The sequence below is a fragment of the Coregonus clupeaformis genome, chromosome 34, assembly GCF_020615455.1.
Source record: "Coregonus clupeaformis isolate EN_2021a chromosome 34, ASM2061545v1, whole genome shotgun sequence".
Lineage (NCBI taxonomy): Eukaryota > Metazoa > Chordata > Actinopteri > Salmoniformes > Salmonidae > Coregonus > Coregonus clupeaformis.
In genome coordinates, this window is record NC_059225.1 from 26,236,253 (window position 1) to 26,249,673 (window position 13,421).

A 13,421-nucleotide genomic window follows, 5' to 3' on the forward strand; every position below is an offset into this window, starting at 1 on the left:
CCCCAAATATGGGTGGCTCCCTCTACTGTCCAATCCCCTGTCTACAACACACAGACTCCCTCTGTTCTATGGGGTGTCACTCTAAAACGACTCCCTCTGAAACTGAATAAACATCCTCTCAGGTTCCACTTGAAAACATTAGCAAAGTCATAATTCTCCATACACTACATAGTCACCTGGATGCATTTCAATTAACAGATGTTCCTTCTTAAAAGTTAATTTGTGGAATTTCTTTCCTTCTTAATGCGTTTGAGCCAATCAGTTGTGTTGTGACAAGGTAGGGGGGGTATACAGAAGATAGCCCTATTTGGTAAAAGACCAAGTCCATGTTATGGCAAGAACAGCTCAAATAAGCAAAGTGAAACGACAGTCCATCATTACTTTAAGACATGAAGATCAGTCAATAAGGAACATTTCGGAACATTTCAAAAACCATGAAGCGCTATGATGAAACTAGCTCTCATGAGGACTGCCACAGGAAAGGAAGACCCAGAGTTACCTCTGCTGCAGAGGATCAATTCATTAGAGTTACCAGCCTCAGAAATTGCAGCCCAAATAAATGCTTCACGGAGTTCAAGTAACAGACACATCTCAACATCAACTGTTCAGAGGAGACTGTGTGAATCAGGCCTTTATGGTCGAATTGCTGCAAAGAAACCACTACTAAAGGACACCAATAAGAAGAAGAGACTTGCTTGGGCCAAGAAACACGAGCAATGGACATCAGGAGTCCAAATTTGAGATTTTTGGTTCTAACCGCTGTGTCTTTGTGAGACGCGGTGTGGGTGAACGGATGATCTTCGCATGTGTATTTCCCACCGTAAAGCATGGAGGAGGAGGTGTTATGGTGTGGTGGTGCTTTGATGGTGACACTCTGTGATTTATTTAGAATTCAAGGCACACTTAACTAGCATGGCTACCACAGCATTCTGCAGCGATACGCCATCCCATCTGGTTTGGGCTTAGTGGGACTATCATTTGTTTTTCAACAGGACAATGACCCCACACACCTCCAGGCTGTGTAAGGGATATTTCACCAAGAAGGAGAGGGATGGAGTGCTGCATCATACGATGCGAATGTCCCTAGCATGTTTCCAGTGAATACGTAGACAGACAATAGAATACTTTTTTTTATTGATTTGACCACTTGTCATTGGGCTGGACATTTCAATGAGAACTCACTGTTAGTCTATTATTTGACAATTTGAAAGCACTGTTTCAACTGGTAGTAGGCCAATTGCAGTGATTTAGCTATACACAGTAGAAACAAGTGCAAATATATCAACATACAATTGGAAACAATCCCATAGATTGGACATCAGACATTTACACTGATTCCATGCTTCCAGTGAAATTAGATTAAAACTGTTGAAGTCAACATTAGGCTGAGGTGACATCACAATGAAAGACAGTTATATTGGAAACATGTTAGGAGACTGAAAGCATATCTTCAGAAGGAACAGTAGTGCAGACGGCCACGGGGGAGAGGAGACGGGGGCAGCTGTTCCTCTGACCTGAGGTTTGACAGGTCAGTGGTCAGGAGAGTCTCAGGACCCCAGCGCTGTGCTGTACACTTCATACACTCCCTGCAGAGAGACAACCCAGTCCCTCCTCTCCTGTCTCAGAGGGGTGAGTTGAGCTCCAGGGGGGGTGTGGGGGTGGAGGAGTTGGTCCAGTCCAAGGTGAGGTTGGAGCGGCTGTGGATGGAGAGTGCAGGAGGGGGACAGGCCAGGTGAACAGCGACCCCTGTGGCTAGGAGGAGTACTGCAGCCAGCATAGTGAAACCTCTCCTCAGAACCAGCTGGGAGGCAGACAGCAGACCTTTGGACTGGACACCTGGGCCCTCCTCCTCCTGCTCCTCCTCCTCACCTCCTCCTCCTCCTCCCTGGGTGTAACCAGGCGGTTTGGATTCATCGCCCTCTGGCTGGGACTGCGTGCACACACAGCATTGACATGAGATACAGGACATACTTTACACAGCATTGACATGAGATACAGGACATACTTTACACAGCATTGACATGAGATACAGGACATACTTTACACAGCATTGACATGAGATACAGGACATACTTTACACAGCATTGACATGAGATACAGGACATACTTTACACAGCATTGACATGAGATACAGGACATACTTTACACAGCATTGACATGAGATACAGGACATACTTTACACAGCATTGACATGAGATACAGGACATACTTTACACAGCATTGACATGAGATACAGGACATACTTTACACATCATTGACATGAGATACAGGACACATGGCATTTAACACAGACTACAGAGCACATATACATGGATGCTGGACCCACACACACATTCCCTCACCATGTCAGTGCTTCGAGAGCCTTCTGGAAGCAGAGTTTTAATCAGCGGCTGACCAATAGGAGGCTTCGCTGGAACACACGTTCCCAGCCCTCTCTTCCCAGCACGCACCTGGGCCTGAGGAATTAGTTGGTTGTTAGTTAGTAGAACTGTTATGTTTTTTGTTTATTTGGGGGGGTAGATCAGCTTTGTTATTGCAGATAGATTGTAGTTTCCATCAATGTAATTGTCTGTATCATTTCCAATCCCCCATATATTTAAAATATATATATATTTTCCTTTATTATTTTCCCCTAACCCTACCACCCCTCCCCTAATTGGAGTAAACTAACATAGGCTTTTACTCCCAGCTTATACATACTATATACATTTTATGGACAGAGTATATTTTACAATAGTTATCATTTGTTTGTTTTTAATCCCATCCTTCAGCTAACCTCAACCCCACCCATCTATCTCTGAACACCATCCAGTTTGATTTCTATTTGCCATATGTTTTTAACTGTGCTGTTTCACAAAAGTTCTGAACCTTTCTATTCTCATAGTTTGTAAAGATTGTAAATTAAAGATATACATTTTTGATAAAAGTACTATTATATTATTGATTGATTTACTATGACTTTTCAAATCACCCAGCAGTGCTATTTGCAGAGTTAGCTCCAGGTAAATGTTGCAATTCGTCAGCCATTCCTGAACCTGCGACCAAAAACAAGCTACATATGGGCAGTACCAAAACAAATGATCTAATGATTCTGTCTCTTCACAGAAAAATCTGCAGAGCGGAGAAGGTTGTATACACTACCAGTCCAAAGGTTGGACACACCAACTCATTCAAGGGTTTTTCTTTATTTTTACTATTTTTTACATTGTAGAACAATAGTTAAGACATCAAAACTATAAAATAACACATATGGAATCATGTAGTAATCAAAAAAAGTGTTAAACAAATCAAAATATATTTTATATTTGAGATTCTTCAAATAGCCACCCTTTGCCTTGATGACAGCTTTGCACACTCTTGGCATTCTCTCAACCAGCTTCATGAGGTAGTCACCTGGAATCCATTTCAATTAACAGGTGTGCCTTCTTAAAAGTTAATTTGTGGAATTTCTTTCCTTCTTAATGCGTTTGAGCTAATAAGTTGTGTTGTGACAAGGTAGGGGGGGTATACAGAAGATAGCCCTATTTGGTAAAATACAAAGTCCATATTATGGCAAGAAAAGCTCAAATAAGCAAAGTGAAATGACAGTCCATCATTACTTTAAGACAAGAAACCACTACTAAGGGACACCAATAAAAAGAAGAGACTTGCTTGGGCCAAGAAACACGAGCAATGGACATTAGACCGGTGGAAATGTGTCCTTTGGTCTGGAGTCCAAATTGGAGATTTTTGGTTCCAATCGATGTGTCGTTGTGAGACGCGGTGTGGGTGAACGGATAATCTCCGCATGTGTAGTTCCCACCGTAAAGCATGGAGGAGGAGGTGTTATGGTGTGGGGGTGCTTTGCTGGTGACACTGTCTGTGATTTATTTAGAATTCAAGGCAAACTTAACCAGTATGGCTACCACAGCATTCTGCAGCGATTCGCCATCCCATCTGGTTTGGGCTTAGTGGGACTATCATAATTTTTTAAAACAGGACAATGACCCAACACAACTCCAGGCTGTTTAAGGGCTATTTTACCAAGAAGGAGAGTGATGGAGTGCTGCATTAGATGACCTGGCCTCCACAATCCCCTGACCTCAACCCAATTGAGATGGTTTGGGATGAGTCGGACGGCAGAGTGAAGGAAAAGCTGCCAACAAGTGCTCAGCATATGTGGGAACTCCTTCAAGACTGTTGGAAAAGCATTCCAGGTGAAGCTGGTTGAGAGAATGCCAAGAGTGTGCAAAGCTGTCATCAAGGCAAAGGGTGGCTATTTGAAGAATCTCAAATATAAAATATATTTTGATTTGTTTAACACTTTTTTGGTTACTACATGATTCCATATGTGTTATTTCTTATTTTTGATGTCTTCACTATTATTCTACAATGTAGCAAATACTAAAAATAAAGAAAAACCCTTGAATGAGTAGCTGTGTCCAAACTTTTGACTGGTACTGTATATAACATAATATTGGTTGCAAGAATTAGTAGAACTGTTAGTTGATATTATAACTAATAGTTGATAGTTAGTAGAACAGTTAGTTGTTAAAACGGATAGTTGTAAGTTAGTAGAACTGTTGGATGATATTTAGTAGACCTGATAGTTGATAGTAGAAGTCTTGGTTGTTAGTTAGTTGAACTGGTTGGTTAATATATAGTAGACCTGATAGTTGATAGTTAGTATAACTGATAGTTGATAGTTAGTAGAACTGATAGTTGATAGTTAGTATAACTGATAGTTGATAGTTAGTAGACCTGATAGTTGATATATAGTATAACTGATAGTTGATAGTTAGTATAACTGATAGTTGATAGTTAGTAGACCTGATAGTTGATAGTTAGTAGACCTGATAGTTGATAGTTAGTAGAACTGATAGTTGATAGTTAGTAGAACTGATAGTTGATAGTTAGTATAACTGATAGTTGATAGTTAGTAGACCTGATAGTTGATATATAGTATAACTGATAGTTGATAGTTAGTATAACTGATAGTTGATAGTTAGTAGACCTGATAGTTGATAGTTAGTAGACCTGATAGTTGATAGTTAGTAGACCTGATAGTTGATAGTTAGTATAACTGATAGTTGATAGTTAGTAGACCTGATAGTTGATAGTTAGTATAACTGATAGTTAGTATAACTGATAGTTGATAGTTAGTAGACCTGATAGTTGATAGTTAGTAGACCTGATAGTTGATAGTTAGTAGACCTGATAGTTGATATATAGTATAACTGATAGTTGATATATAGTATAACTGATAGTTGATAGTTAGTATAACTGATAGTTGATAGTTAGTATAACTGATAGTTAGTATTACTGATAGTTGATAGTTAGTAGACCTGATAGTTGATAGTTAGTAGACCTGATAGTTGATATATAGTAGAACTGATAGTTGATAGTTAGTATAACTGATAGTTGATAGTTAGTAGAACTGATAGTTGATAGTTAGTATTACATTTACATTTACATTTTAGTCATTTAGCAGACGCTCTTATCCAGAGCGACTTACAGTTAGTGAATACATCTTTTTTTATATACTGGCCCCCGTAATCGAACCCACAACCCTGACGTTGCAAACGCCATGCTCTATCAACTGAGCTACATCCCTGCCGGCCATTCCCTCCCCTACCCTGGACGACGTTGGGCCAATTGTCGCCGCCCATGAGTCTCCGGTCGCGGCCGGCTGCGACAGAGCCTGGATTCGAACCAGGATCTCTAGTGGCACAGTTAGCACTGCGATGCAGTGCCTTAGTTGTACTCTGAGTGGCGCAGTGGTCTAAGGCACTGCATCGCAGTGCTAACTGTGCCACTAGAGATCCTGGTTCGAATCCAGGCTCTGTCGCAGCCGGCCGCGACCGGGAGACTCATGGGCGGCGGACAATTGGCCCAACGTCGTCCAGGGTAGGGGAGGGAATGGCCGGCAGGGATGTAGCTCAGTTGATAGAGCATGGCGTTTGCAACGTCAGGGTTGTGGGTTCGATTCCCACGGGGGCCAGTATATAAAAAAGATGTATTCACTAACTGTAAGTCGCTCTGGATAAGAGCGTCTGCTAAATGACTAAAATGTAAATGTAATACTAACTATCAACTATCAGTTCTACTAACTATCAACTATCAGTTCTACTAACTATCAACTATCAGTTCTACTAACTATCAACTATCAGGTCTACTAACTATCAACTATCAGGTCTACTAACTATCAACTATCAGTTATACTAACTATCAGTTATACTAACTATCAACTATCAGTTCTACTAACTATCAACTATCAGTTCTACTAACTATCAACTATCAGTTATACTATATATCAACTATCAGGTCTACTAACTATCAACTATCAGGTCTACTAACTATCAACTATCAGGTCTACTAACTATCAACTATCAGTTATACTAACTATCAACTATCAGTTATACTATATATCAACTATCAGGGTCTACTAACTATCAACTATCAGTTATACTAACTATCAACTATCAGTTCTACTAACTATCAACTATCAGTTATACTATATATCAACTATCAGGTCTACTAACTATCAACTATCAGGTCTACTAACTATCAACTATCAGTTATACTAACTATCAACTATCAGTTATACTATATATCAACTATCAGGTCTACTAACTATCAACTATCAGTTATACTCAGTTGTACTCCTGAGTGGCGCAGTGGTCTGAGTATAACTGATAGTTGATAGTTAGTAGACCTGATAGTTGATATATAGTATAACTGATAGTTGATAGTTAGTATAACTGATAGTTGATAGTTAGTAGACCTGATAGTTGATATATAGTATAACTGATAGTTGATAGTTAGTATAACTGATAGTTGATAGTTAGTAGACCTGATAGTTGATAGTTAGTAGACCTGATAGTTGATATATAGTAGAACTGATAGTTGATAGTTAGTAGAACTGATAGTTGGTAGTTAAAACTGTTGGCTGTTATGATCACAGAACGTTAGCCACCTACATGATCCACAGCTACCAACAACCAGAGAAGAACAGACAGACAGACACAGACAGGAAGTAGAGGTCAGGGGTCAGGGTAACCTACCTCCTTGGTTACATGTTGCCAGGGTAACCTACCTCCTTGGTTACGTGTTGCCAGTTGAGTTTGAAGATGACGACAATGAAGAACCCAGTCTGGAGGATGACACAGAGAAAGAGACCCGCCCACAAACCTGACAGGGAGAGCACAAACACACGTCACACACAATCACAGAGTTGTCACATACTAGATCAGCACCTAAGAAAGACTAAGAGGTAGAGGTAGAGGTAGAGGTAGTAGTAGAGGTAGAGATGTAGAGGTAGAGGTAGAGGTAGAGGTAGTGGTAGAGATAGAGGTAGAGGTGGAGATGGAGGTAGAGATAGAGGTAGAGGTAGTAGAGGTAGAGGTAGAGGTAGAGGTAGAGGTAGAGGTAGAGGTAGAGGTAGAGATAGAGGTAGAGGTAGAGATAGAGATAGAGATAGAGATAGAGGTAGAGGTAGAGGTAGTGGTAGAGGTAGAGGTAGAGGTAGAGGTAGAGGTAGAGGTAGAGGTAGAGATAGAGGTAGAGATAGAGGTAGAGGTAGAGGTAGTGGTAGAGGTAGAGATAGAGGTAGAGGTAGAGATAGAGGTAGAGGTAGAGATAGAGGTAGAGGTAGAGATAGAGATAGAGGTAGAGGTAGAGATAGAGGTAGAGGTAGAGGTAGAGGTAGTGGTAGAGATAGAGGTAGAGATAGAGGTAGAGGTAGAGGTAGTGGTAGAGGTAGAGATAGAGGTAGAGGTAGAGGTAGAGGTAGTGGTAGAGGTAGAGATAGAGGTAGAGGTAGAGGTAGAGATGTTGGGGTAGAGATAGAGATAGAGGTAGAGGTAGAGGTGGAGGTAGAGGTAGAGGTAGAGATAGAGGTAGAGATGTTGAGGTAGAGGGTAGAGGTAGAGGGTAGAGGTAGAGGTAGAGGTAGAGATAGAGGTAGAGGTAGAGGTAGAGGTAGAGGTGGGAGGTAGAGGTAGAGGTGGAGGTAGAGGGTAGAGATAGAGGTAGAGATAGAGGTAGAGAGGTAGAGGTAGAGGTGGAGGTAGAGGTGAGAGGTAGAGGTAGAGGTAGGGGTAGGAGGTAGAGGTAGAGGTAGAGGTAGAGATAGAGGTAGAGGTAGAGGTAGAGGTAGAGGTAGAGATGTTGAGGTGAGGGTAGAGGTAGAGGTAGAGGTAGAGGGTAGAGGTAGAGGTAGAGGTAGAGATGTTGAGGTAGGAGGTAGAGATAGAGGTAGAGGTAGAGGTAGAGATGTTGAGGTAGAGGTAGAGGTAGAGATAGAGGTAGAGGTAGAGGTAGAGATGTTGAGGTAGAGGTAGAGGTAGAGATAGAGGTAGAGGTAGAGGTGGGAGGTAGAGGTAGAGGTAGAGATGTTGAGGTAGAGGGTAGAGGTAGAGGTAGAGGGTAGAGATGTTGAGGGTAGAGGTAGAGGTAGAGGTAGAGGTAGTGGTAGAGGTAGAGGTAGAGGTAGAGGTAGAGGTAGAGGTAGAGGTAGAGGTAGAGGTAGAGGTAGAGGTAGAGATAGAGATAGAGGTAGAGGTAGAGGTAGAGGTAGAGGTAGAGGTAGAGATGTTGAGGTAGAGGTAGAGATAGAGGTAGAGGTAGAGGTAGAGATGTTGAGGTAGAGGTAGAGGTAGAGATAGAGGTAGAGGTAGAGATGTTGAGGTAGAGGTAGAGGTAGAGATAGAGGTAGAGGTAGAGGTAGAGGTAGAGGTAGAGGTAGAGGTAGAGATAGAGGTAGAGGTAGAGGTAGTGGTAGAGGTAGAGATGTTGAGGTAGAGGTAGAGGTAGAGGTAGAGGTAGAGGTAGAGATAGAGGTAGAGGTAGAGGTAGAGATAGAGGTAGAGGTAGAGATGTTGAGGTAGAGGTAGAGATGTTGAGGTAGAGGTAGAGAGGTAGAGGTAGAGATAGAGGTAGAGGTAGAGGTAGAGATAGAGGTAGAGGTAGAGATGTTGAGGTAGAGGTAGAGGTAGAGGTAGAGATGTTGAGGTAGAGGTAGAGGTAGAGGTAGAGGTAGAGGTAGAGATGTTGAGGTAGAGATAGAGGTAGAGATGTTGAGGTAGAGGTAGAGGTAGAGGTAGAGGTAGAGGTAGAGATGTTGAGGTAGAGGTAGAGGTAGAGATGTTGAGGTAGAGATAGAGGTAGAGATGTTGAGGTAGAGGTAGAGGTAGAGGTAGAGGTAGAGGTAGAGGTAGAGATGTTGAGGTAGAGGTAGAGGTAGAGGTAGAGGTAGAGGTAGAGATAGAGATAGAGATAGAGGGAGAGGTAGAGATAGAGGTAGAGATGTTGAGGTAGAGATAGAGATAGAGGTAGAGATAGAGATAGAGGTAGAGATGTTGAGGTAGAGATAGAGATGTTGAGGTAGAGATGTTGAGGTAGAGATAGAGGTAGAGGTAGAGATGTTGAGGTAGAGATAGAGGTAGAGGTAGAGATGTTGAGGTAGAGATGTTGAGGTAGAGGTAGAGATAGAGATAGAGATAGAGGTATATATATAGAGGTAGAGATGTTGAGGTAGAGATAGAAATAGAGGTAGAGGTAGAGATGTAGAAATAGAGGTAGAGGTAGAGATGTTGAGGTAGAGATGTTGAGGTAGAGGTAGAGATAGAGATAGAGATGTAGATAGAGGTAGAGATGTTGAGGTAGAGATAGAGATAGAGGTAGAGATAGAGGTAGATATGTTGAGGTAGAGATAGAGATGTTGAGGAAGAGGTAGAGATGTTGAGGTAGAGATAGAGGTAGAGGTAGAGGTAGAGATAGAGGTAGAGGTAGAGATAGAGATGTTGAGGTAGAGATAGAGGTAGAGATGTTGAGGTAGAGATAGAGATGTTGAGGTAGAGATGTTGAGGTAGAGATATAGAGGTAGAGATAGAGATGTTGAGGTAGAGATAGAGATGTAGAGATAGAGATGTTGAGGTAGAGATAGAGATGTAGATGTTGAGGTAGAGATATAGATGTTGAGGTAGAGATAGATATGTTGAGATAGAGGTAGAATACCTAGTATCCTGAGCTTGGCAGCGAACATCAGAGCGATGCCAACTGGAAGGCCAATGCAATAGTACGAGACCAGGTTAGACAGAGCAGCTATCTTCTGTTTACCTGCTCCTACCAGGATCCCTGAACACACACACTACATGCACGCACACACACACACACACACACACACACACACAAGGATGAGCACCCACTCAAACCACAGCACAACACTTCTCAGCTGTAGTGTGTCAACTTCCTGGCCTTAGTTGAGGTCAGTTCAGAACCAACTTGAAGCCGTTTAATGTCCTGTTTACAATGTTTTGCAACATAAAAGGTAGTTGAGCTCAACTCCATCCCTGGAGAGAAGAACCAGGTACTCACCAGTAGAGAGAACTGACCCAGGTACTCACCAGTAGAGAGAACTGACCCAGGTACTCACCAGTAGAGAGAACTGACCCAGGTACTCACCAGTAGAGAGAACTGACCCAGGTACTCACCAGTAGAGAGAACTGACCCAGGTACTCACCAGGAGAGAGAACTGTTTGAATGTATAGAGCCCCAGGTACTCACCAGTAGAGATAACTGTATGAATGTGTAAAGACCCAGGTACTCACCAGTAGAGAGAACTGTATGAATGTGTAAAGACCCAGGTACTCACCAGTAGAGAGAACTGTATGAATGTGTAAAGACCCAGGTACTCACCAGTAGAGAGAACTGTATGAATGTGTAAAGACCCAGGTACTCACCAGTAGAGAGAACTGTATGAATGTGTAAAGACCCAGGTACTCACCAGTAGAGAGAACTGTATGAATGTGTAAAGACCCAGGTACTCACCGGTAGAGAGAACTGTATGAATGTGTAAAGACCCAGGTACTCACCAGTAGAGAGAACTGTATGAATGTGTAAAGACCCAGGTACTCACCAGTAGAGAGAACTGTATGAATGTGTAAAGACCCAGGTACTCACCAGTAGAGAGAACTGTATGAATGTGTAAAGACCCAGGTACTCACCAGTAGAGAGAACTGTATGAATGTGTAAAGACCCAGGTACTCACCAGTAGAGAGAACTGTATGAATGTGTAGAGACCCAGGTACTCACCATTAGAGAGAACTGTATGAATGTGTAAAGACCCAGGTACTCACCAGTAGAGAGAACTGTATGAATGTGTAAAGACCCAGGTACTCACAGGTAGAGAGAACTGTATGAATGTGTAAAGACCCAGGTACTCACCAGTAGAGAGAACTGTATGAATGTGTAAAGACCCAGGTACTCACCAATAGAGAGAACTGTATGAATGTGTAAAGACCCAGGTACTCACCAATAGAGAGAACTGTATGAATGTGTAAAGACCCAGGTACTCACCAGTAGAGAGAACTGTATGAATGTGTAAAGACCCAGGTACTCACCAATAGAGAGAACTGTATGAATGTATAGAGACCCAGGTACTCACCAATAGAGAGAACTGTATGAATGTGTAGAGCCCCAGGTACTCACCAGTAGAGATAATTGTATGAATGTATAGAGACCCAGGTACTCACCAGTAGAGCGAACTGTATGAATGTGTAGAGACCCAGGTACTCACCAGTAGAGAGAACTGTATGAATGTGTAGAGATCAGGTACTCACCAGTAGAGAGATCTGTATGAATGTATAGAGACCCAGGTACTCACCAATAGAGAGAACTGTATGAATGTGTAGAGCCCCAGGTACTCACCAATAGAGATAATTGTATGAATGTATAGAGACCCAGGTACTCACCAATAGAGAGAACTGTATGAATGTGTAAAGACCCAGGTACTCACCAGTAGAGAGAACTGTATGAATGTGTAAAGACCCAGGTACTCACCAATAGAGAGAACTGTATGAATGTGTAAAGACCCAGGTACTCACCAGTAGAGAGAACTGTATGAATGTAAAGAGACCCAGGTACTCACCAGTAGAGAGAACTGTATGAATGTGTAAAGACCCAGGTACTCACCAGTAGAGAGAATTGTATGAATGTGTAAAGACCCAGGTACTCACCAGTAGAGAGAATTGTATGAATGTATAGAGACCCAGGTACTCACCAGTAGAGAGAACTGTATGAATGTATAGAGACCCAGGTACTCACCAGTAGAGAGAACTGTATGAATGTATAGAGACCCAGGTACTCACCAGTAGAGAGAACTGTATGAATGTAAAGAGACCCAGGTACTCACCAGTAGAGATAATTGTATGAATGTATAGAGACCCAGGTACTCACCAATAGAGAGAACTGTATGAATGTGTAGAGCACCAGGTACTCACCAGTAGAGATAATTGTATGAATGTATAGAGACCCAGGTACTCACCAGTAGAGAGAACTGTATGAATGTGTAAAGACCCAGGTACTCACCAGTAGAGAGAACTGTATGAATGTAAAGAGACCCAGGTACTCACCAGTAGAGATAATTGTATGAATGTATAGAGACCCAGGTACTCACCAATAGAGAGAACTGTATGAATGTGTAGAGCCCCAGGTACTCACCAGTAGAGATAATTGTATGAATGTATAGAGACCCAGGTACTCACCAGTAGAGCGAACTGTATGAATGTGTAGAGACCCAGGTACTCACCAGTAGAGAGAACTGTATGAATGTGTAGAGACCCAGGTACTCACCAGTAGAGAGATCTGTATGAATGTATAGAGACCCAGGTACTCACCAATAGAGAGAACTGTATGAATGTGTTGAGCCCCAGGTACTCACCAGTAGAGATAATTGTATGAATGTATAGAGACCCAGGTACTCACCAGTAGAGAGAACTGTATGAATGTGTAGAGCCCCAGGTACTCACCAGTAGAGAGAACTGTATGAATGTGTAGAGCCCCAGGTACTCACCAGTAGAGAGAACTGTATGAATGTAAAGAGACCCAGGTACTCACCAGTAGAGATAATTGTATGAATGTATAGAGACCCAGGTACTCACCAGTAGAGCGAACTGTATGAATGTATAGAGCCCCAGGTACTCACCAGTAGAGAGAACTGTATGAATGTGTAGAGACCCAGGTACTCACCAGTAGAGAGAACTGTATGAATGTGTAAAGACCCAGGTACTCACCAGTAGAGATAATTGTATGAATGTATAGAGACCCAGGTACTCACCAGTAGAGAGAACTGTATGAATGTGTAGAGACCCAGGTACTCACCAGTAGAGAGAACTGTATGAATGTGTAAAGACCCAGGTACTCACCAGTAGAGAGAACTGTATGAATGTAAAGAGACCCAGGTACTCACCAGTAGAGATAATTGTATGAATGTATAGAGACCCAGGTACTCACCAATAGAGAGAACTGTATGAATGTGTAGAGCCCCAGGTACTCACCAGTAGAGATAATTGTATGAATGTATAGAGACCCAGGTACTCACCAGTAGAGAGAACTGTATGAATGTGTAAAGACCCAGGTACTCACCAGTAGAGAGAACTGTA

At 42.2% G+C, this 13,421-nt stretch overlaps 1 protein-coding gene across 1 annotated transcript in view; it reads right to left on the bottom strand.

Annotated features, from left to right (window-relative positions):
- Positions 1 to 1,115: 1,115 nt before the first annotated feature.
- LOC121557072 (multidrug and toxin extrusion protein 1) overlaps positions 1,116 to 13,421 on the bottom strand; it is a 40,875-nt gene continuing 28,569 nt past the window's right edge. The window contains exons 14-17 of the mRNA XM_041870948.2: positions 9,997 to 10,129; positions 7,076 to 7,170; positions 2,343 to 2,456; positions 1,116 to 1,930 (exon numbers count right to left, since the gene is read on the bottom strand). Coding sequence (XP_041726882.2) covers positions 1,622 to 1,930; positions 2,343 to 2,456; positions 7,076 to 7,170; positions 9,997 to 10,129 — 651 coding nt within the window. The 3' untranslated portion in view covers positions 1,116 to 1,621. The remainder of the gene's footprint in view (positions 1,931 to 2,342; positions 2,457 to 7,075; positions 7,171 to 9,996; positions 10,130 to 13,421) is intronic.